Source organism: Scyliorhinus canicula, chromosome 10, assembly GCF_902713615.1.
Source record: "Scyliorhinus canicula chromosome 10, sScyCan1.1, whole genome shotgun sequence".
NCBI lineage: Eukaryota > Metazoa > Chordata > Chondrichthyes > Carcharhiniformes > Scyliorhinidae > Scyliorhinus > Scyliorhinus canicula.
Genome location: NC_052155.1, coordinates 180,030,605 through 180,053,434, shown reverse-complemented (window position 1 = coordinate 180,053,434; position 22,830 = coordinate 180,030,605). Strand labels below are relative to the sequence as shown.

Below are 22,830 nucleotides of genomic sequence, written 5' to 3'. Positions count from 1 at the left end.
TCTGGACACAGCTGTCGGCTTTTATTTTATGTAGCTGGACGGCGAAATTGGATTTAGTTTTGCTTGGAGTGCGAAAGGGAATTCTTGGCCGAGGGATGGTGTGTATAATGAGGCCGATGCCCAATCCCAGAGTTCTGTTGTGAGATGAGCAAAATACAGGCCGTGGGTAATTTGACATGGATGCCACACAGCTTTGAGCGTTTAAGGAGCTGTGATTTTCCGAGCTGTTATCTCGATGCGTGTAGCAGGTTCCACAATGACCAGCAATGTGACAGTTACTGTCATTCTCGACACACAAGGTATCCGGTGTGGCAAGCTGTCAACATAACCCAAGACCTATTCTTCAGGGGAAAAACATTTGGATAACATGCTTTATTTATCTCCTAATGAAATGGCATGTGTCTGTAGGCTTTTGGGGAGGAGTCCACAGGACTGAACTGCCCGAATTAAACAATTCCATTGATCGGAGGCAGTCTGTGCGTGGGATGGGGCTGTAAAATGCTCGCAGTGTGGTAATGAGTGTTTTACGCTGGGAGATGGGGAATCTCCGGCTCATTGAAGTTCTTGGGCGCTGCTTCACGCTTAAGTGGACTTCCAACGCCATCAGCTTATTGTTGCAGGCATCGCATTGATGACTGTGACTAATTGATTTGTGCTTTGCCCGGGGTCAAACAGAGTGCACCAAAACAAGAAGACTGAGGAATCTTAAATGAACAACAATACAGTGTAGATTTCAGTACCAACATCATCGTAATTAAAAATGAGAGATCAGAGGGTTTTTCCTGGTTTGTGGTTAGAACATAGAACATTACAGCGCAGTACAGGCCCTTCGGCCCGCGATATTGCGCCAACCTCGGAAACCCCTCTAAAGCCCATCTACACTATTCCCTTATCATCCATATGTCTATCCAATGACCATTTGAATGTGTTTAGTGTTGGCGAGTCCACTACTGTTTCAGGCAGGGCATTCCACGCCCTCACTACTCTGAGTAAAGAACCTACCTCTGACATCTGTCCTATATCTATCTCCCCTCAATTTAAAGCTATGTCCCCTCGTGCTAGACATCACCATCCGAGGAAAAAGGCTCTCGCTGTCCACCCTATCTAATCCTCTGATCATCTTGTATGCCTCAATTAAGTCACCTCTTAACCTTCTTCTCTAACGAAAACAGCCTCAAGTCCCTCAGCCTTCCCTCATAAGATCTTCCCTCCATACCAGGCAACATCCTGGTAAATCTCCTCTGCACCCTTTCCAATGCTTCTACATCCTTCCTATAATGCGGCGACCAGAATTGCACGCAATACTCCAAATGCGGCCGCACCAGAGTTTTGTACAGCTGCAACATGACCTCATGGCTCAGAAACTCAATCCCTCTACCAATAAAAGCTAACACTCCGTACACCTTCTTAATAACCCTCTCAACCTGGGTGGCAACTTTCAGGAATCTATGTACATGGACACCGAGATCTCTGCTCATCCACACGACCAAGAATCTTACCATTAGCCCAGTACTCTGCCTTCCTGTTATTCCTTCCAAAATGAATCACCTCACACTTTTCTGCATTAAACACCATTTGCCACCTGTCAGCCCAGCTCTGCAGCTTATCTATGTCCCTCTGTAACTTGTAACATCCTTCTGCACTGTTCACAACTCCACCGACTTTAGTGTAGACTCCAATCGGATGCATAATGTGAGGGAAAAGTTCACTGTAGTGCTGAGACCCCGTTGGGGTATTTTTCCGAAGCGTCGTTTATAATGTTTGTCGGGGTAGTTTGTCGGGGTAATGTGCAGTGACACAGAAACCCGGTGCCTTGCCACTTCTGATTGTGAGGTATCGCATCAGGTCACGTGATGGGGTCATGGGAGGGCGTCAGTGTCTCGCTGCGGCACCGGTTTACGAACTGAACTGCGGAACGGGGGGGGGGGGGTGAGGATTCAAATTCGAGTCTGCAGGCCTTGGAGCCTCAACCAAGAGGTAGAGCTTTATTTTGTGGCGATGTTAACGCCACAGGCTGCGATGTTTGCCTTCCCGTTTGCCTGCGCCAATGGCCGAGACGGCGTCACGCAATCGTTCTCTTCAAGTGCCCCAGTTCAGCTGCAAGGCTGCTTGCGAGGAAACACAATATTTCCAACCCCTTTAAATCAAAGGTCGCTGGCACAATAAACATAACATTAACAATCAATTAGCAGTGTGTACAGTCAAACAACAGCAACAGTCAATAGGTCTGATGCTGCGGTGGTGGTTATCTGCAGTTCGAAACATGGCAAATGGGGCGGCAGGGTGGCGCAGTGGTTGGCACTGCTCCCTCACGGCAGCCGAGGACCCGGGTTCGATCCCGGCCCCGGGTCACTGTCTGTGCAGAGTGCCCCCGTGTCTGCGTGGGTCTCACCCCCACAATCCAAAATGTGCAGGGTAGGTGGATTGGCCATGCTAAATTGCCTCTTAATTGGGTACTCAAATTTTAAAAAAAAAGGAAACATGGAAAATAGGAGCAGGAGGAGACCATTCGCCCCTTCCAGCCTGCTCAGCCGTTCATTATGATCATGGCTAATCACCCAACTCAATACCAGCATGCTTACCTTCAAAGTCTGGTGTACGAGGACACCCAGGTCTCATTGCCCATTCCGCTCTCCAAATTTATGGCCATTCAGATAATAATCTGCCTTCCCATTTGTGCTACCAAAGTGAATAACCTCGCATTTATCTAAATTATAACGCATCTGCCATTCATTCTAAGTTTTCTCTCTACCTCCCTTTTTACATAATGGGGTTACATTAGCTATCCTCTAATCTGTAGGGACTGTTCCAGAGTCTATAGAATGTTGGACGATGATCACCAATGTATCCACTATTTATAGAGCCACTTCCTTCAGTACCCTGATAATATAGATTATCAAGCCCTGGGGATTTATCAGCCTTCAATCCCGTCAATTTCCCCAACACCATTTCTCTTGTAATATTGATCTCCTTCAGTTGCTCCCACTCACTTAACCTTGTGTTCCGCAACATTTCTGGTATCTTATTTGTGTTCTCATTTGTGAACATAGAACCAAAGTATGTGTTTAGTTGCTCAGCCATTTGTCCCCCATTATGAATTCCCCTGTTTCTGACTGTAAGGGGAAGGCATTTGTCTTCAACAATCTTTTTCTCTTCACGTACTTACAGGAACTTTGACAGTCAGTTTTTCTGTTCCCTGCAAGCTTACCCTCGTACTCTTATTTCCCCCTTCCCAATCAATCCCTTGGGCCTCCTTGACAATCTCAGCAAGTCTGGCAGCATCTATGGTCATCCAGACTCTCAGCATTCTCTCTCCACAGAGGCTGTCAGACCTGCTGGGATTGTCCAGTATTTTCTGTTTTTGTTTCAGACTCCTGTTTTCGCAGTAATTTGCTTTTAACTTGGTCCGACTTTGCTGAGGTTGTTGCCGAACCTCAGGTGTCTGCTTTTTGGCCCTTTCTGCAACCTCTGGCATATTTGGCTTGGTGTGAGTGTCATCGGTGGTTATCATAACTGGAGTCGATGTGGACCCTCTGTCGGTTCTATTTTTGGCAAATTTGGTCTTGCCGCCAGACGATGATCCACATGCCGTCCCCATATTGCATCGTCTTGGGTTTGTACGTTGCAGGAGTCCGGGCCTGCCTGTGTGAGGTGGTGGTAGGAATCCACTTTTCATTTAGAATACCTACAATTGCAGACGAACACCATTTGGCCCATCGAGTCTGCACCGACCTTTCCAAAGAGCACCCCACCTCACCTTTTGGACACTAAAGGGCAATTTAGAATGGCCAATCCACCTAACCATCGCATCTTTGGGCTGTGGGAGGAAAACGGAGCACCCGGAGGAAACCCACGCAGTCACCCAAGGTCAGAATCAAACCCGGTCCCTGATGGGTGGCTTTACAAAATCAAAAGGTGGACGTAGTTGACATTTAACCATTGACAACGCCAGAGAAAGTGGGTCGATGAGTGCGCAGTATTCCTGTACGTGAGCAGGAATTGGGTCAAACGTTTGCATAATGAACCTTGTTCTCTGGTTACCTTTAACAAATGTTTCACCATTTGTACAAAATGTTCTGCCTGTCCATTAGTGACAGGGTGATAAGGAGCTGGATGTGCTGAATTCCGTTCTCCTTCAAGTAGTTCATGAACTCTTGAGATATGAACTGCGGCCCATTATCACTCACCAGTTGTTCAGGGTAACGGAATCTGCTGAGGATATCACTCAATCTCTCATTTGTGTTCTCCAATGACGTTGACTCCGTGACGGCAACATCAGGCCATTTCGAGTGAGCCTTGACTAGAATGAGAAACAGGCACCCTTCAAATGGTCTGGCATAATCAACATGTACCCTTTGCCAGGCCTCTTCTGGCCATTCGTACAGGTGCAACGGGGCTAACAGCTTCTGCACTTTTGCACAAGACAAACATATCTTTGATTTAGGCATCTAGCCCTGGCCACCAAAAATTGCTCCTGGCTGACTCCTTCATCCTTCCAAACCACAGTGGCCTTTGCATAATTGGTTTAATACATAGATCATAGAATTTACAGTGCAGAAGGAGGCCACGCAGCCCATTGAGTCTGCTCCGGCTCTTGGAAAGAGCACCCTACCCAAGGTCAACATCTCCACCCTATCCCCATAACCCAGTAACCCCACCCGACACTAAGGGCAATTTTATCATGGCCAATCCACCTAACCTGCACATCTTTGGACTGTGGGAGGAAACCGGAGCACCCGGAGGAAACCCACGCACACACGGGGAGGATGTGCAGACTCTGCACAGACAGTGACCCAAGCCGGAATCGAACCTGGGACCCTGGAGCTGTGAAGCGATTGTGCTATCCACAATGCTACCATAATAATGGTGAAATTATGACTCTCATTCCCAAGAGGAGAGAACCTGTCTGTATGGATAATTCAAGTCCGAGGGTGGAATATGGCTTTATCTCCGGGTTTGCTCGTAAAGTCTTGCTTCGAACCACCATGTCCATAACCTCTAACAGTACAGGATAATTTCTGTTATGCTTCTTCACCTGTCCTGCGGTTACAGGAGTGTTTCCACACGACCTGCTTATCGACAAACTATTTTGTTCGGAGCACCCGGAGGAAACCCACGCAGACTTAGCGAGAACGTGTAAATTCCACACAGACAGTCACCCAAGGCCAGATTTGAACGCGAGTCCTGCTGTGAGGCAGCGGTGCTAACCGCTGTGCTATGGTGCACCCCTGTTCTGTAACAGTTTCTACACATGTGCCTTTGCACCAACAGTCTGCTGCTGAGTTCCCAGTTTTGCGAATACTTGTGCTTGAACTCAACTGTTGAGCTTGTTTGGCTGCTAGTTCCATGGATACAGCAACTTCCGAAGCTTTCTTTAACGTCAGTCTGCTTTTGTTAACAACAACTTTTGAATACCGTTGTTCCTTAAACCGCAGACTAATCTATCTCAGAAGGTATCGTTTAACACAATCCCAAATTTGTCATGTTCAGCCACTCTTTTCAGGGTAGCTACAAACTATGTAATTGATTCACCTTCTTCTTGGTTGTGCTTACGAAGCCAAAACCTTTTTGTGCTGACTAAAGGTTTTGGTGACTAGCGGCACTGCAACAAGTTCCACTATTTCTTCCTATGTTTTTGTGCCTTGCTTTTCCGCTGTTCCACAATCCTAAGGGGAATGGGCAGGGTTATGGGAGAAGGTGCGGGAGTGGCACTAGGTGAATTGCTTATTCGGAGAGCTGGGGCAGACACGATTGGCTGAATGGCTTCCTTCTGTATAATACCAATTCTGGAGGCACAAGACTACTTGTAATACAGATGCCGTACCTGCCTTCGAGGATTCCTTGCATTTTCCACGGAGGAAGTAGGGAGTCAAATTCTGTACACCACCAGACAAAATGTCGAACTAAAGGAAGTGAGCTCTTCTCCTGTCCTTTTCTTTGCTCAAAAACATTTAAAGATCGGCCGGGCTACTGGAGGACCCACCAATTCACTTTTCGATGAGCAGGCCAACTTTTGACACATGGGAAATATTCCGAATAGCCCAATGTGACATGCACGATTGAATCCATAGTTGACCTATTTTGAATTGGCCTGTGTGTGCTTCAGCCCTGCTGGGTTTCACTTCTTTCCAAAATGTATCTTCATGTGTTAGAACTAAAGTAGGGAGACACTCAGAATCATTTTGCCGAGTTCCTGAATTTAAGTTTACACAATAGAATAGGTTCAGTAATCTAAAACCGTCTTTTCCGAGCTGATGGTTCAGAACAGTCTGATGCAAATCAGGTTATTGCCATTCAGGTACAAGTTAGTAGCCCAATACTCTTGGAAAATAAGCGCATAATCCATTATTAATATAAATGTTGTATGGTACGGTTTGCTTTACTGCCACCGCAGTGATTAATGGACCTCCGCTCAGTGTTATAGAGCTCTAATACTTTCCTGAAGCGCAAGTAAAGCATAGGTCGAAATCTATAATTGTTCTATTCGGTATCACAATGTCTGCAGTGTGGACATTTCTCAAGACAAGTATTGCACTTCACTGAATTCAGTGTCTGTGTGTGTGTGTCTGTGTGTGTGTGTCTGTGTGTGTGTGTCTGTGTGTGTGTGTCTGTGTGTGTGTGTCTGTGTGTGTGTGTCTGTGTGTGTGTGTCTGTGTGTGTGTGTCTGTGTGTGTGTGTCTGTGTGTGTCTGTCTGTGTGTGTCTGTCTGTGTGTGTCTGTCTGTGTCTGTCTGTCTGTGTGTGTCTGTGTGTGTGTCCTCTGAGATCTATGCACCCCTCCACGGCTGACCTCTTGTGCATCCCCGGCCCTTCAGTCCCTCAGTCTCTCCGTCCTTAACATGCTGCTTAACACCTGCCTCTTTTACCACGCATTCCTCCACCGTCCTCGTATCTCTTTATGTGTGTTTGTTTGGCACTCCTGTGAAACACTTTGGGATGCTTTACTGCATCGAAGGTGCTATGCAAATCCAGGGGGTTGTTCTCTAATCTATTCGCGCCGGTCCCATGTTGGTGCTGAGTCATCGCCTTGACAGCGGAATGTGCTGTTTTACAGCCTTGCATCGTATGTAATTTGCAGCAGTAATTTGTCAAATGGCAACCATGTACTTTGTCGATTGTGTTCCTTGCTGCAGCAACTGGTCATCAGAAAAATGTTGCAAACCTTTATTCATTTTAACCCTGTAAACCCATTAACTTTCCAAGTCATTGAATAATTTAAAGACAGTGATATTTGACGAGTTAAGTAAAAGTGCAGGTCTGTAACATCAACCCTCAAATCCTTCTGCACCTATATGCATTTATATAGCGTCTTTCACGACCATCAGGCGCCTCAAAGCACTTTACAGCCAATGAAGTACTTTTTAAGTGTAGTTGCTGTTGTTTTGGATTGGATTGGATTGGATTGGATTTGTTTATTGTCACGTGTACCGAGGTACAGTGAAAAGTATTTTTCTGCAAGCAGCTCAACAGATCATTCAGTACATGGAAGAAAAGGGAATTAAACAATTCAAGAAAATACATGAGAATACATAATAGGGCAGCACAAGATATACCATGTAGCTACATAAGCATTGGCATACACAGGATGTAGTGTTAATGAGGTCAGTCAATAAGAGGGTCATTTAGGAGTCTGGTGACAGTGGGGAAGAAGCTGTTTTTGAGTCTGTTCGTGCGTGTTCTCAGACTTCTGAATCTCCTGCCCGATGGAAGAAGTTGGAAAAGTGAGTAAGCCGGATGGGAGGGATCCTTGATTATGCTGCCCGCTTTCCCCCGGCAGCGGGAGGTGTAGATGGAGTCCATGGATGGGAGGCAGGTTTGTGTGATGGACTGGGCGGTATTCACGACTCTCTGAAGTTTCTTGCGGTCCTGGGCCGAGCAGTTGCCATATCAGGCTGTGATGCAGCCCGATAGGATGCTTTCTATGGTGCACCTGTAAAAGTTGGGAAGGGTTAATGTGGACATGCAGAATTTCCTTAGTTTCCTGAGGAAGTATAGGCGCTGTTGTGCTTTCTTGGTGATAGCGTCGACGTGAGTGGACCAGGATAGATTTTTGGTGATGTGCACCCCTAGGAATTTGAAACTGCTAACCATCTCCACCTCGGCTCCGTTGATGCTGACGGGGTGTGTACAGTACTTGTGGGAATAGTGGCAGCCAGTTTGCGCACAGCAAGCTCCCACAGACATCAATTTGATAATAACCAGATGATTCTTTTTGTGACGTTGATTTGAGGGATAAATATTGACCATCGGACCTTTATCTAACTGGAGATTCCCCACGAGAAGCCTGATAACTCCCCTTCTCATCTTCGAAATAGTGGCTATGGGAAAATTTGTACGCACCCAAAAAGGCAGATGGGGCCACGGTTTAATGTCTCGTCCGTCAGACGGCACCTCGGACGGTTTTGTTGCTAACGGCAGCTACTCACGTTGATATATGACGTTTACAACGGAGGAAAATATTCCAAGGTCCTTCGCAAGCATAATCAGACACAAATAAGATGCTTTTTCGTCGAGTGTCTAAACATTTGGAGGAAGAAGTGGTTTTAAAGGTGGACAGACGGGGAGCTTCGCGAGGGAGTTCCAACGTATGGGCAGCTAAAGGCACAGTCTCCAGTGGCGGGTGTACAGTGTAGCATTCTTTGGGATGAAGTGTTAAACTGCAGCCATTTTGTGTGGATGCGGAAATGGCATTTTTCGAGTTTGGCAAGGAAGGTTCTCTGCCTGCATCCTGCCCAATATTCATACCCCAACCAACACCCAAAAACTGATGACCTGATCATTACCACATTTGTGAGCTCCGACTGTACACAATAGGGCGGTCGCAGTACTTACATGGCAGCCATGACCACTCTTCAAAAGCATGTCATTGGCTTCAAAACGCTTTGGGACACAGTGACGTGAATAAACAAAAGTCTTTTCTTTAAATATCTTCTTCAATTTTGTTTAATCCCCACTCCCCCACTTAAAGTGCCTTCACAAGTTTTCTGTTTTAAATATTTTTGTTGTATTTATTGAACGGAATGCAATTATTGCGCATGGACATCTGCCATATATTTGTAACCTGATAAAGGTGTACGTTAGCACACTCCGGGCTGGGGAGGGGGAGGGAGGGAGGTGGCAGGGGGTGTGTGTGCACTCCGGGCTGGGGAGGGAGGGAGGGGGCTGGGGAGGGAGGGAGGGGCAGGGGGTGTGTGTGCACTCCGGGCTGGGGAGGGGGCAGGGGGTGTGTGTGCACTCCGGGCTGGCGGGGGAGGGAGGGGGCTGGGGAGGGAGGGAGGGAGGGGCAGGGGGTGTGTGTGCACTCCGGGCTGGGGAGGGGGCAGGGGATGTGTGTGCACTCCGGGCTGGCGGGGGAGGGAGGGAGGGGCCGGGGGAGGGGGCAGGGGGTGTGTGTGCACTCCGGGAGGGGGAGGGGGGCAGGGGGTGTGTGCGCACTCCGGGAGGGGGAGGGAGGGGGGCAGGGGGTGTGTGTGCACTCCGGGCTGGGGAGGGGGAGGGAGGGAGGGGGGCAGGGGGTGTGTGTGCCTTCCGGGCTGGGGAGGGGGAGGGAGGGAGGGAGGGAGGGGGGCAGGGGGTGTGTGTGCCTTCCGGGCTGGGGAGGGGGCAGGGGGTGTGTGTGCACTCCGGGAGGGGGAGGGGGGCAGGGGGTGTGTGCGCACTCCGGGCTGGCGGGGGAGGGAGGGAGGGGCCGGGGGAGGGGGCAGGGGTAAAAAAAAAAGAAAAAAAAAAAAGGTGTACGTTAGCTTTCTTCACTGCACATGCCGATTATTACCTCTAAAATGTCGCAGTAGGTTCCTGAGATGTATTGCTGCTAAACGTACGCTTACTGACCCTTTTAGAGCATCTGTGTTCTCCTGATGAACATTGACGTTGGCCACAATGCACTTGACTATGCCCACTGGTGATGTTGGGCAAACGGGTCAATAAAAAGGAAAGCGCCTTTTAATATACTCTGAAATTTCCAAAGTGCTTCACAGCTAATGAATTATATAGTAAGAAGTCTTACAACACCAGGTTAAAGTCCAACATGTTTGCTTCAAACACTAGCTTTTGGAGAGCTGCTCCTTCCTCAGGTTTGAAACAAACATGTTGGACTTTAACCTGGTGTTGTAAGACTTCTAACTGTGCTCACCCCAGTCCAACGCCAGCATCTCCACAGAATGAATTATATAGTGTTACATAGAATGTACAGCACAGTGCCACAGACCGAGTTTGTGTTACTTTCTACTGCCTATAATCAGTATGTTGGAATATAAAAGGTTTGTGTTTTCTTACCCTCTAGAGTGAGAATCCCGATTAAATAATTCCAGCAGCAAGCTTTTTCCGAGTTTTAAAATAAAGATTATTTACCATTACACACTTCGCCCGAATTTCTAAAGTGTGATGTCTCATTCACTCGCCTCGCATGCGCACACACCTTAGATACAGATGAAGGTTAAAGAACGTAGTTGCAACTTATAATGACTGTAGTATCTTTCGTGGCAGGCCCTTGGATGGATATGATGCTTTAAAGTTGAAGTGAAAGTCTGGTAAAGCAAAGGATTCTCAGTAAGCTTCGAGGGTAGTTCTCAGGTGAACATGAAGTTTGAACAGGTTGTGTGGATGCATTGCGGGGCTGGGGGGGGGGGGGTTAGTTGTCCCACTTTCAAAATATTACTGTCTATTACTTTGATTGCATAGATGACTTGCAACTGGTCTGATGGCTTTTGGTGGAATTGTCTCCGTCTCGCTCTCCGAGTGGCGTCTGGTGGTTTAAAAGCTGACCCTCAAAATGATGTGACTTCCCCAAGTTTTAAGAGTGGTTTTCAAACAAAATGTGTTGCGTGTTTATTCCAATCGTTTTGTGTTGTCCTTGACGCCCCAAGAGGTTAAGACAGCGGGTGGGTCTTTGGGATTGAATGACCCATTCAATTTGAGATGCCACTTTTGAAATTGTCTGAGCAGGGGGCATTGATACAGCATCAATCTGGAAGCTTCCTTTTGTTCCCGCTTGAGACAGGGGAATGGTTTTGATCCGAGGTCAGGTGTCCCTGGCGTGGCCAACTTTTGCAGCCTTTTGTTCAGTTTTGAAAATATAATGGGCGGCATGGTAGCACAGTGGTTAGCATTGTTGCTTCACAGTGCCAGGGTCCCAGGTTCTATTAATGTCAGCTTACTTGTGACAATAATAAATATTATTATTATTATTATTGATTGGAACTCCATAATATACTGGAACATGGTAACAGAAGCAGGCCATTCGGCCCAGCAGCTCCATGTTGGCATTTATGCTCCCCACAGACCATCTCCTATCCCTCTTCATCTGACCTGATCACCTTTTTCTACTTTTCCTTTCTCCCTCACCTTTTCTCTGGCCTTCCCTTCAATAGACAGTGAATTACTTCTGACGTGTAGTCACTGTTGCCTTGTTGGGAAACATGCCACTGAAGTTCCCATGAGCAACAGTGATTGAATAAACTTTTTGTTAACATAACAAAATACGGGCAACACGGTGGGGCAGTGGGTTAGCACTGCTGCCTCACGGCGTCGAGGTCCCAGGTTGGAATCCCGGCCCTGGGTCACTGTCCGTGTGGAGTTTGCACATTCTCCCCGTGTTTGCGTGGGTTTCACCCCCACAACCCAAAGATGTGCAGGGTAGGTGGATTGGCCAGGCTAAATTGGCCCTTAATTGGAAATAAATGAATTGGGTACTCCAAATAAAAAAACATAACAAAAAACTGCAGCTGCCGGAATCTGAAATAAAAAACAGAGAAAGCTGGAAAGCCGCAGGTCTGGTAGGTCGGGAGAGAAAACAGACTCGTGTTTTGAGACCTCATGGCCCTTCTTCAGAAGTAGAGAGGGGGATAAGTGTGATTATAAATAAGACGGGATAGTTATTATGCTGGCACGGTAGCACAGTGGTTAGCACTGTTGCTTCATAGCACCAGGGTCCCAGGTTCGATTCCTGCGTGGGTCATTGTCTGTGTGGAGTCTGCACGTTCTCCCCGTGTCTGCGTGGGATTCCTCGGGGTGTTCCAGGTTCCTCCCACAAGTCCCAAAAGTCGTGTTTGTTAAATGAATTGGACATTTTGAATTCTCCCTCCGTGTACCCGAACAGGTGCCGGAGTGTGGCGTTGAGGGGCTTTTCGCAGTAACTTCATTGCAGTGTTAATGTAAGCCTACTTGTGACAGTAAGAAAGATTTTTTTATAGTGGGAGCTGGGAGAGACCGTGTCAAAGATTTTGAAATAGGGGCAGCATGGGAGCATTGTGGATAGCACAATTGCTTCACAGCTCCAGGGTCCCAGATTCGATTCCGGTTTGGGTCACTGTCTGTGCGGAGTCTGCACTTCCTCCCCGTGTGTGCGTGTGTTTCCTCCGGGTGCTCCGGTTTCCTCCCACAGTCCAAAGATGTGCAGGTTAGATGGATTGGCCATGATAAACTGCCCTTGGTGTCCAAAATTGCCCTTCGTGTTGGGTGGGGTTACTGGGTTATGGGGATAGGGTGGAGGTGTTGACCTTGGGTAGGGTGCTCTTTCCAAGAGCCGGTGCAGACTCGATGGGCCGAATGGCCTCCTTCTGCACTGTAAGTTCTATGATAGCCAGGAACAAGTAACAGATGGCCCAGTGGGGGAGAGAGAGTTTTCACGTAGTATTACGATCCGAGACAAGTCCCCAACCCGTGGCTAGGATACTGAACCGAAACTCCAATAGTTTAGTTTATTTGTAAGACTGTGCGGAAAGAATGATTCGCTCCAGGAGTGGCTTTGGCATTTTAAAAATAAAACTTTATTATAACTGCAATATTAAACTTATTAACTTTGCCCCGAAAAGAACAGCTTACAATTACCCCTTAAGCACTGCTACTCAATTTCCCATTAAACATCAAGAAAAGAAACATACAGCTCTCAATCTATCTTAAAATCAGCATGGCATAGAGCAATACTTGTGTTACAAAACAGAGTTGGCTCCTGTTAGAACGCCTTCAGACTCTGGCTGAATATCTTCAAAAAGCTGGTTCACCTGGCGTGTTTCAGCTTCTTCCTTGTCCCCAGACAAGACTACTCTGCTTTAAATATTATTTCTCTTTTGTAACTATCCTACTGGGAGAGAATTGTGGACTGAGAGTCAGCTAGATCAGATTTCAGCTCTCCAAAACTGTCTCTCGAAAACTTTTCAAATTGCCTCTCTGCATTCCTTGGCTCTGCGGCTGCAAAGCACCATAACTCCCCCAGTGACTTTCCCCAGTCAGACCACAGTGCATTAGCCCAGACTGAAAACCACATTCCTTTGGTCAGTTTCGCCTTCTGGCTCATGAAAGCTCCCAGGCCGTCACCAAACCAAATCCTTTTTAAAAACATGACCAATGAAGTCAAACATATTATAACCCTGGACTTTTAACCCTTAAATTGTCCCAAAATTTAGATTCCTAAAATCCTCCATTTGTCACAATCGGAAACAAAAAAAATGATTGGGATATATAAAAAAATGTAAAGATGGAGGAGTTAGGTCACAGTCTAAAATTGTTGTATTTAATGTTGAATCCCAAGAATTGCCTGATCGGAAGATGATCTTTTAAACCGTGCCTTTGAAGATGGACACCAGAAGAACTTTTTCCTTTGCGTTGTGCTCTGGGATATCGGATACTCGCGTAAGCAAACAGGTATGGGCCTCCACCTCGTGGCCTGTCAGAAAGAAGGCCCCTCCAACAGCTCAGCACTTCCAAATGAGGTGCTTATTTCTGGGAGGGTGGCTTGAACTTTCTGTCAGAGGTGAAAGGGGCTAGCAAAAGCTTCAGCTGGTTTCAAAAGCAGACTCCTTAACCCGTATCCTCGTTCCTTTCTGAGTTGGTACCATCGCATTAGCCACTCGGTTGAATTTCCAAAAAGCTTTCAAACCTTCACTGGAGTCTTGCTTTCCACAGGAGGATTCTGTCCATTTGGTTGGCCCAAGTGCTTTGTCGGCACTAAATTATTTCACCACTCTCCTTTGGAAAGTTGAGAGACAGTTTAACTGGATTTGCAACTGGTTCAGAGTTTTCAATGATAAAAGAATTCATATACCCCCAGGTACAATCTCCTGATTTTTTTTACGCCACTTAAGTGTTTAAAAAAGCCTTTTAAGGATCCTTTAACGCATTTGGTCTTCATTGTTAAATCTATTCCTTGTACTTCGCTGAAAAGATATCCTTTGATTTTTGATAGAGCAGGTCTGAGTTATCAGACTTCTTGGTTGCATCATAGGGTTTAAGATTCACCTGAGATGGAAATGAGATATGTAAGTAAAATAGATTAAGCAAAGCAGTGGGATTGTGAGCAGGGCGGTTATGTTACTGGGCTCGTGATCCACAGAACAGAGTTTAACCCCTTTCGTGTCAGTTTGAGGACTCGAATTCCATGTTTTTAAATATGTACATTTAAAACCTGATTGTCATAATATACATCCAGGTATATGATGGTGTGCAGACAGGTAGTGATTGACACACAGGATGACCAGTGAGCACGCAGAACACAGCAGCCAATCACCAGACAGGACACCCCCCCCCCCCCCCCCCCCCCCCCCCCCCCCCCCCCCCCATTGCAAAACACGGCGTGGGGTGTGCGGAAAATCCTGCCCTAGAAATCCATCTGCCTCCATCTTAAATATATTCAGTGATTTTGGCCTCCGCAGCCTTCGGTGGTTGAGAAGTCCGTCGGTTTACTACCCTTTTAAGTGAAGAGGTTTCTCCTCAGCTTGGTCCTAAATGGCCCACCCCACGTCCTGACACTGTGACCCCTCGTACCAGATCTCTTTCCACCCCCCCAAACCCCCACCCCCCCAGTTCAGAGGGAACAACATCCCCGTATCCAGTCCGTTCAGCCCTGTCAGGAGTTTATACCTTTCCATTAAATTCCTTCTCGTTTTTCTAAATTCCAGCGAATAAAGGACACGGTTGACCCAGTTTCTCCTCGTACGACAATCCTGTCGTCCCAGGAATCGGCCTGGGGAGCCTTTGCTGCACCCGCTCAATGGCAAGTATACCCTTTCTTGGAGCCCCAAACTGCCCACCGTTCTCCAGGCGCGGTCTCACCAAGGCCCTGTGGTTCCGCTCTCTGAAGCAAAATCACTAGCCGCGATATTGGTGTAAGGGGAGGTAGTGGTGGTGTCACTGGACTTGTAATCCGGAGACCCAGGTAATGCCCTGGGGACCCAGGGTGCGAATCTCAACAAATGCTGGCCCAGCCAGCGAGGCCTCCTGAATGAATCAAAGGTTGTGGGGTTACGGGGATAGGGTGGAGTAAGCGGGGGAGTGTCTTTTGAAGGGTCGGTGCAGACTTGATGGGCCGAATGGCTTCTTCTGGATTCTATGATCATATAATAGCATCTTGGTATTCTTGGGTAAATATTAACGTGGCGGTTTGCTTTGCCAGTGTGCGTTAGAGGAAGGATGAGGGACGTCGGCATTTCCCATGGCACAATCAGTGGTGCAGTCGTGTTGCCAGTGGACTAGCAGCCGACAGGCCCAGGCTAATGCTCTGGGGGCGCGGGTTCAAATCCCACCACGGCAGATGGTGGAGTTTGAATGCCATCATTGATTGTCGGATAAACCCATCTGGTTTACTGATAATGTCCTTTAGGGAAGGAAGTCTGCCACCCGTGCCAGCGCTTGAGTAGGTGCGGTTGGTTTTTGCAATGCCTCCCAGCAGAAGCTGAACCCTGGAGTGAACCCAAGAAAGCCAGATTGTGCAGCGTGGGGTTTCCTGTCCAACCCCCGGGAGGCATGGCTTGCGGGAGCCTCGAGGGAGGAGATGGGCAAAACTGGGGAGTTGCATGTTTATTTCCAACGCTTACATTTGCAGTCTTCTCGAATGTGCAGCCCCCCCATTTGACACTTTGTGAGAGGAAGGGATGTTTGCTAACGCTGATTTACATCGGGCTGCTTGCAGTTCCAAACGTAACCTTGATCAGCTACTCTCGGCAAGAAATCTTCAGTGACTCATGATCATCTGATGGGTATTGAGAAAGTGAACTTCCGTAACTTCTGACGAATGTGGGCGTAGGAAGGTGTTTGACTAACATGATTAAACCACTGAATAGTGAGAACATTCATTTGGTTAAATTTAATTAGTTGCAATTAGGTTTGAGGGTTGAAGTGCAAATATAAAATTAAAATGAACAGCCATCAATTAAAAATCATGATTAGAATGCAACACGGCGACACTCCATGTCACATTTAAATGCCTGTTGTTAAATGTTGTTAAAGTCCAACAGGTTTGTTTCAAATCACTAGCTTTCAGAGCACTGCTCCTTCCACAGGTGAATTAAGAGGTATGTTCCAGAAACATGTATGAGCATTTGCAGGTAATTAAGTCTTTACAGATCCAGAGATAGGGGTAAACGCAGGTTAAAGAGGTGTGAATTGTCTCAAGCCAGGACAGTTGATGGGATTTTGCAAGCCCAGGCCAGATGGTGGGGGATGAATGTAATGCGACATGAATCCCAGGTCCCGGTTGAGGCCGTACTCATGTGTGCGGAACTTGGCTATAGATTTCTGCTCGGCGATTTTGCGTTGTCGCACATCCTTAAGTCCGCTTTGGGAACGCTTACCCGGAGATCAGAGGCTGAATGCCCTTGACTGCTGAAGTGTTCCCCAGTCGGGCATTCAGGAAGTGTGAGAACGCAAAATCGCCGAGCAGAAATATATAGCCAAGTCCCGCACATGTGAGAACGGCCTCAACCGGGACTTTGGATTCATGACGCATTACATTCATCCCCCACCATCTGGCCTGGGCTTGCAAAATCCTACCAACTGTCCTGGTTTGAGACAATTCACACCTCTTTAACCTGGGATTACCCCTCTCTCTGGATCTGTAAAGACTTAATTACCTGCAAATGCTCGCATTCAAAGCATTGTCTGGCATCTTTGACTTTGTCTATATATATGTTTCTGGAACATACCTCTTCATTCACCTGAGGAAGGAGTAGTGCTCCGAAAGCTAGTGTTTGAAACCTGTTGGACTTTAACCTGGTGTTGTAAGACTTCTTACTGTGCTCACCCCAGTCCAATGCCGGCATCTCCACGTCACATGAAATGCAGCATTGGTGCTGGAGGTGGTTCCAAATACGATGGGGAGTCTGATGACGCCGCTGTGTTAGCCAGTGAGTTGAACAATGGGGCTGTATGACTTGCAGCAATCCACTTTGCAGCAAAGCAAGCAAAGTTTATTTACAGAGTCGTATTTAAAAAGAGCCTCCACCAGCTGCAGGACGCAGAACACCTGCCTGAAACTATGGCAACGGCTCTGGTAAAATGCAGTGAGTGGAGGACAGCGACTTAAAGGAAGGAAGAGTTGCTTTTATATCGCGCTTCTCGTGACCACTGGATGTCTCAAAGCACTTCCACAGCCAATGAAGTACCTTTACGGTGTAGTTACTGTTGTAAAGTAGGAAAGAAGGCAGCCAATTTACGCACAGCAAACTCCCACTGACAGTAATGTGATACCGACCAGCTAAATGGTGGCCAGGACACTGGTGGGGGGGTAATTCCCCCGCTTCTCTTCGAAGTCGTGGAGATAGGGTATCGGTTTAATGCCTCCCTGAAAGAAGGCCCTTCCAACAGGGCAGCACTCCATTAGTACTGCACTGGAATGTCAGGGATATAAATAATGTGGCAGGACATCAACCCCAGTCATTTGCAACTGTGTGGTCGCCAGGTGTGATCGACAGGGCAATGACCCAATCATCTCCATTCTTACCTGTGCTGTGACCTTGATAAGTGGCACCAAGTCTTTTTGAAGTGGCGATCCTCTGGTGCTTTGCTGAACTTCTAGGGAAGAAGTGGCCCCTGACAGGAGGCATGAATGTTTTCTGGCTGGAGTTTTTTGTTTCATTCCTGGTTTGTACTTTCAAGAGCAACAAAGGTCGAAGTCAGGAAGCTAAAGCCACAATTTGACCGTATAAAGCAGCTGGTTTCCATTGGTTACTGCAATCCTGCTGGGACAGGATTGCACGGGCCTCACGGTAGCATGGTGGTTAGCATCAATGCTTCACAGCTCCAATGGTCCCAGGTTCGATTCCCGGCTGGGTCACAGTCTGTGTGGAGTCTGCACGTCCTCCCCGTGTGTGCGTGGGTTTCCTCCGGGTGCTCCGGTTTCCTCCCACAGTCCAAAGATGTGCGGGTTAGGTGGATTGGCCATGCTAAATTGCCCGTTGTGTAAGGTTAATGGGGGGATTGTTGGGATACGGGTTCCGTGGGTTTAAGTAGGGTGATCATTGCTCGGCACAACATCGAGGGCCGAAGGGCCTGTTCTGTGCTGTACTGTTCTATGTTCTATGTTCAACATGTAACGCAGGAACAGGAGGAGACCATTCAGCCCTTCCAGCCAGTTTGATCACGTTTGGACTCCATCTGAAAGCTGTTCTACCTGCTTTGGTCCTGTGACCCCCCCTGGCATCGTTGTTTAACAAGGATCTAACAATCAGTGGCGCAGTGGACTAGCAGTCGACAGGCCCAGGCTAATGCTCTGGGGGCGCGGGTTCAAATCCCACCATGGCAGAAGGTGGAGTTTGAATGCCATCATTGATTGTTGTATAAACCCATCTGGTTTACTGATAATCTCTTTTAGGGAAGGAAATATGCCATCCTCCCCCCCCCCTGGCCTGGCCTGCATGTGACTCCAGACCCACTGTAATCTGGCCATTCCCGCTATGAGCCTGCCACTCAGTTCAAGGGCAAGTAGGGATGGGTAACAAATGAAAGCGTAAATCAGGTTGGGTTTCTGTTTAATCCTTTGCGCACTTGCTAATTTGTCTCCGTTTATTTCTTTTGCAGAAGTGTATTGGTACGCCTGGAGGGATGCAGTCACCCCATTGTAATGAAAGGTCTCTGTGCGGCCTGTGGTCAGGACTTGACGCAGTAAGTTCTCTTCTGTGCTTTTTGTTTTGTCGACTCACTTGTTTTTTTCATTTGAAGATGTCAGATGGCGTGCAGTGAGGAGCAAAGCATCCGAGTTTGCTGTTTTCAGAGTAACTCGTCCCATCCGCGCTCAGATAATCTCCTCGGTCAGTTCACCAAAACGTTTTAACCTCTCTTACAAAACGTTACCGTGTCGTTTTCGGGAAGAAAAATCAAGTGACGCCACCCCCAGGTTGCTCGAACTTCCCCTAGCGATGCGTAAAAATCGGACAGGAAGGTTCCCGGGTCAAAGCGTGTAAGGCAACAACGATTAGAGGAATAGAAATAGTGTGGGAGTGTGGAATAATGACCATGTTATCCCTCCGAGTAAGTTTCCTATTTTAAAAAAACAAAACGTTTCAAATAATCTCCGTCAGAAATACCTGCAAGCGGGCAGCGGAAACTTTGATTACAAATCTTTGTGTCTGAATGTTTGTTATTATCTTGGTAGCACTGTGTCTCTGTAAGGTTGTAATTAGCATTCGCGATTGCAGGGATTAGAAGGGCTGTCTATATTGCGGTGGTAATCCCTGTTACAAAAATGAGCATGAAGGATTTTTACAAGCAATTGAAAATTGGAAAGAACAAAACAAACCATCAATTCATCAGCAACTGCGCAAGAATGGTTTTAGGACACTTTCCATCTGATATTTTTAACCACTGCGCTGAAATGATGGGCCCATCTGCTTCAATATTTACCCGCAACATTGGGGGCGGCATTCTCTCTGGTTCCCCAGCCGCATGCTTCTTGGCGGCGCGCAGTGCACGAGTGGGGAGATTCTCTCTTCCCGCCATTTGTCAATGGGATTTCCCATTGAAGCCACTCCACGCTGCCAGGAAACCCACGGGCGGGGTATTGTGTTGCCAGCGGGAAAAGAGAATCCCGACGACTGGAGAATTCCCGCCTCGGTCTTTCACTGTGTATCGGGCAGAGGCGGGGGTCCCACCTGTATCGCGGTACTCTGTGGCATCATGCGCAACACTGCGGTGTTTGCTGCAGTCTCCCACTATTCCAGCATTGTTGATGGTCAGGCGACTACCGCATGAAGATTATTGAAGAACACACGAAACTTGCGAAAGAGTTCCCCAGCCAATTAGCTGAGGATCTATTGCATTCCTATTGATTGATACATGATGTTTTGCTCTCATTGTCACATTATGCAGCTGTTTAAGTCCATGAGCTCTCTCTCACAACTGTTCACTACAGTTTAGCTCAGTGGGCTAGACAACTGGTTTGTGATGCAGAACGAGGCCAGCAGCGCGGGTTCAATTCCCGTACTGACTGAGGTTATTCAGGAAGGCCCTGCCTTCTCAACCTTGTCCCTCGCCTGAGGTGTGGTGACCCTCGGGTTAAATCACCAACAGTTAGCTCTCCCCCTCAAAGAGGAAATCAGCCTATCGTCATCTGGGACTATGGCCACTTTGCTTACAACTCTTTTTTTTTTCTTTTTTAAAAAATAAATTTAGAGTACCCAATTCTTTTTCAAATTAAGGGGCAATTTAACGTGGCCAATCCACCTGCCCTGCACACTTTTTGGTTGTGGGGGTGAGACCCACGCAGCCGCGAGGGGAATGTGAAAACTCCACGCGTACAGTGACCTGGTGCCGGGAGCGAACCCGGGTCCTCGGTGCCGTGAAGCAGCAGTGCTAACCACTGCTCCGTGCTGCTACTTGCATGATACTGCAGCTGTGAGGAAGCGGGTGGGCGAGTGGTGGGATCGGAGAAAAGAAGCATACCGAGAGGACAGGTAGAGCAACAAAGTGGGCAAGGAGACAGCTACACAAATGGCTAAAGATAGTGGTGCACATTAACAAGACAATAACCAAGAAAACGAAGCACGGTGGGGGGGGCGGTGGGGGTCATTTCTGGGGGAGAGAGAATTAAAAACCTTGAAGTTATGCTAAACTTGCATAGAAGCTTGGTTAGCCACGCTTGGAGCACTGCGCACAGCTCCACGTTATGAAAACGATGATGAATGCACTGGGGAAATTGCAAAAACTATTTACAAAGATGGTATTTGAACTGAGAAGCGATAAGCATGAAGAAAGGTTGAACAGGCTGGGGCTTATTTTCAAGAAAAGAGAGGGGAGAAGTGATCTGATGGAGATCTTTAATTTAACAAAAAGGATAGGAGAGGAGAAAATGCTTCCATTTGTGGGGGAGTGGTCACAAATAGATCCCCGCTAAGAAATCCAAACGGGAGAAACTTCTTTTACCGGAGAGTATTAAGGAGTGGAACTGACGACCAATGGAGTAGTGGAAGTGAATATCATAGGTGTGTTCAAGAGGAAACTAGCTGAGCACATGAAGGAGTAATGGATAGAAAGAGATGCTGATAGGATGAGATGAAGAAAGTGGGAAACGGTTTAATTGGAGTATAGATAAAGACATGGAGCTATTGGGTCAGATGGCCTGTTTTTGAATTGTTAATACTTTGTGGTATGCAGCATGACACCACCTGACTACTTATAACACCAACCAAGGGACTAGAATGGCCACAGCATAATGGTTAGCACTGCTGCCTCACAGCACCAGGGACCTGGGGTTCGATTCCGGCCTTGGGTGACCTTCTCTGTGTGGAGTTTGCATGTTCTCCCCATGTCTGCGTGGGTTTCCTCCGGGTGCTCCGGTTTCGTCCCACAGTCCAAAGATGTGCAGTTTGGGTGGATTGGCCATGATCAATGCATGTGCAGGTTTCCGGGGATAGGGCGGGGGAGTGGGCCTAGGTAGAGTGCTCTTTCGGAGGGTATGTGCAGACTCGATGGGTCAAATGTCCTCCTTCTGCACTGTAGGGATTCTATGGATCCATGGCTTCTATGCCTGTGGTTTTCTTGATCACGCCTTGTTGATGTACGAGCTTTACATTATGCACCTCTATCTGTGGAAGCCTTATTGCTATTAGTCCTCATTAGCTAGGACTGTATAATAGCTAACACTTAGTTGCACTTTGTGCAAACTCCACACAGACCAGTGACTTGGGGCTGGGATCGAACCCGGGTCCTCAGCACCGTGAGGCAGCAGTGCTAACCATTGCGCCACCGTGCCGCCCTATAACAGTGATCACGGACCAATCATCTCACCACCTGCCAAATTGTCTGTCCTCTGGAGTGTTAGCAACCTCACTTACAACTGATGATGTGTGTGGGGATCCTGCAGATTTGATTTGATTTGATGTCACATGTACCGAAGTACAGTGAAAAGTATTTTTCTGCGGCCGAGGGAACGTACACAGTACGTACATAGTAGGCACAAGAATAATCAACAGAGAATATTGACAAATGGTATATGACAAACAATGATTGGTTACACTGTGGAAAAAGGGGCCAAACAAAGCAAATACATGAGCAAGAGCAGCATAGGGTGTTGTGAATAGTGTTCTTACAGAGAACAGATCAGTCTGAGGGGGAGTTGTTGAGGAGTCTTGTAGCTGTGGGGAAGAAACTGTTCCTATGTCTGGATGTGCGGGTCTTCAGACTTCTGTACCTTCTGCCTGATGGAAGGGTCTGGAAGAGGGCAATGCCTGGATGGGAGGGGTCTCTGATAATGCTGTCTGCCTTCCTGAGGCAGCGGGAGATGTATACAGAATCAATGTGGCACGTGTATATATGTGGGAATTGCTCAGGATGTTCAAACTTCAATGGCCAGTTCCGCACCAGACTCCTGTGGGTGGTGGGGGTTGGGGTGGGGGTGGTGGTGGGTCCCCATGGTGGTTGCATTTGTCCGGGGTATTCCGTGCAAAACTGGGAACTTCTATCTCAGAGTAACTATTAGGGTAAAACTGCAGAACCACCTGAAGTTAGGGATTTAAATTACTTCTGTCAGCTGGTTCTCCCAACCCAGCGCAATTGTCCAGAGGAAGTTAGCATTTTTGGGTAATTGCCAGGCAAACCCTTACGCGGGAAGTTCCTGGAGGGGTTC

At 47.5% G+C, this 22,830-nt stretch overlaps 1 protein-coding gene across 1 annotated transcript in view; it reads left to right on the top strand.

Annotated features, from left to right (window-relative positions):
* The window catches only part of ctdp1 (CTD (carboxy-terminal domain, RNA polymerase II, polypeptide A) phosphatase, subunit 1), a 288,341-nt gene that overhangs the window by 12,276 nt on the left and 253,235 nt on the right, over positions 1-22,830 (top strand). Inside the window, 1 exon segment of the mRNA XM_038810246.1 lies at positions 18,789-18,872. Coding sequence (XP_038666174.1) covers positions 18,789-18,872 — 84 coding nt within the window.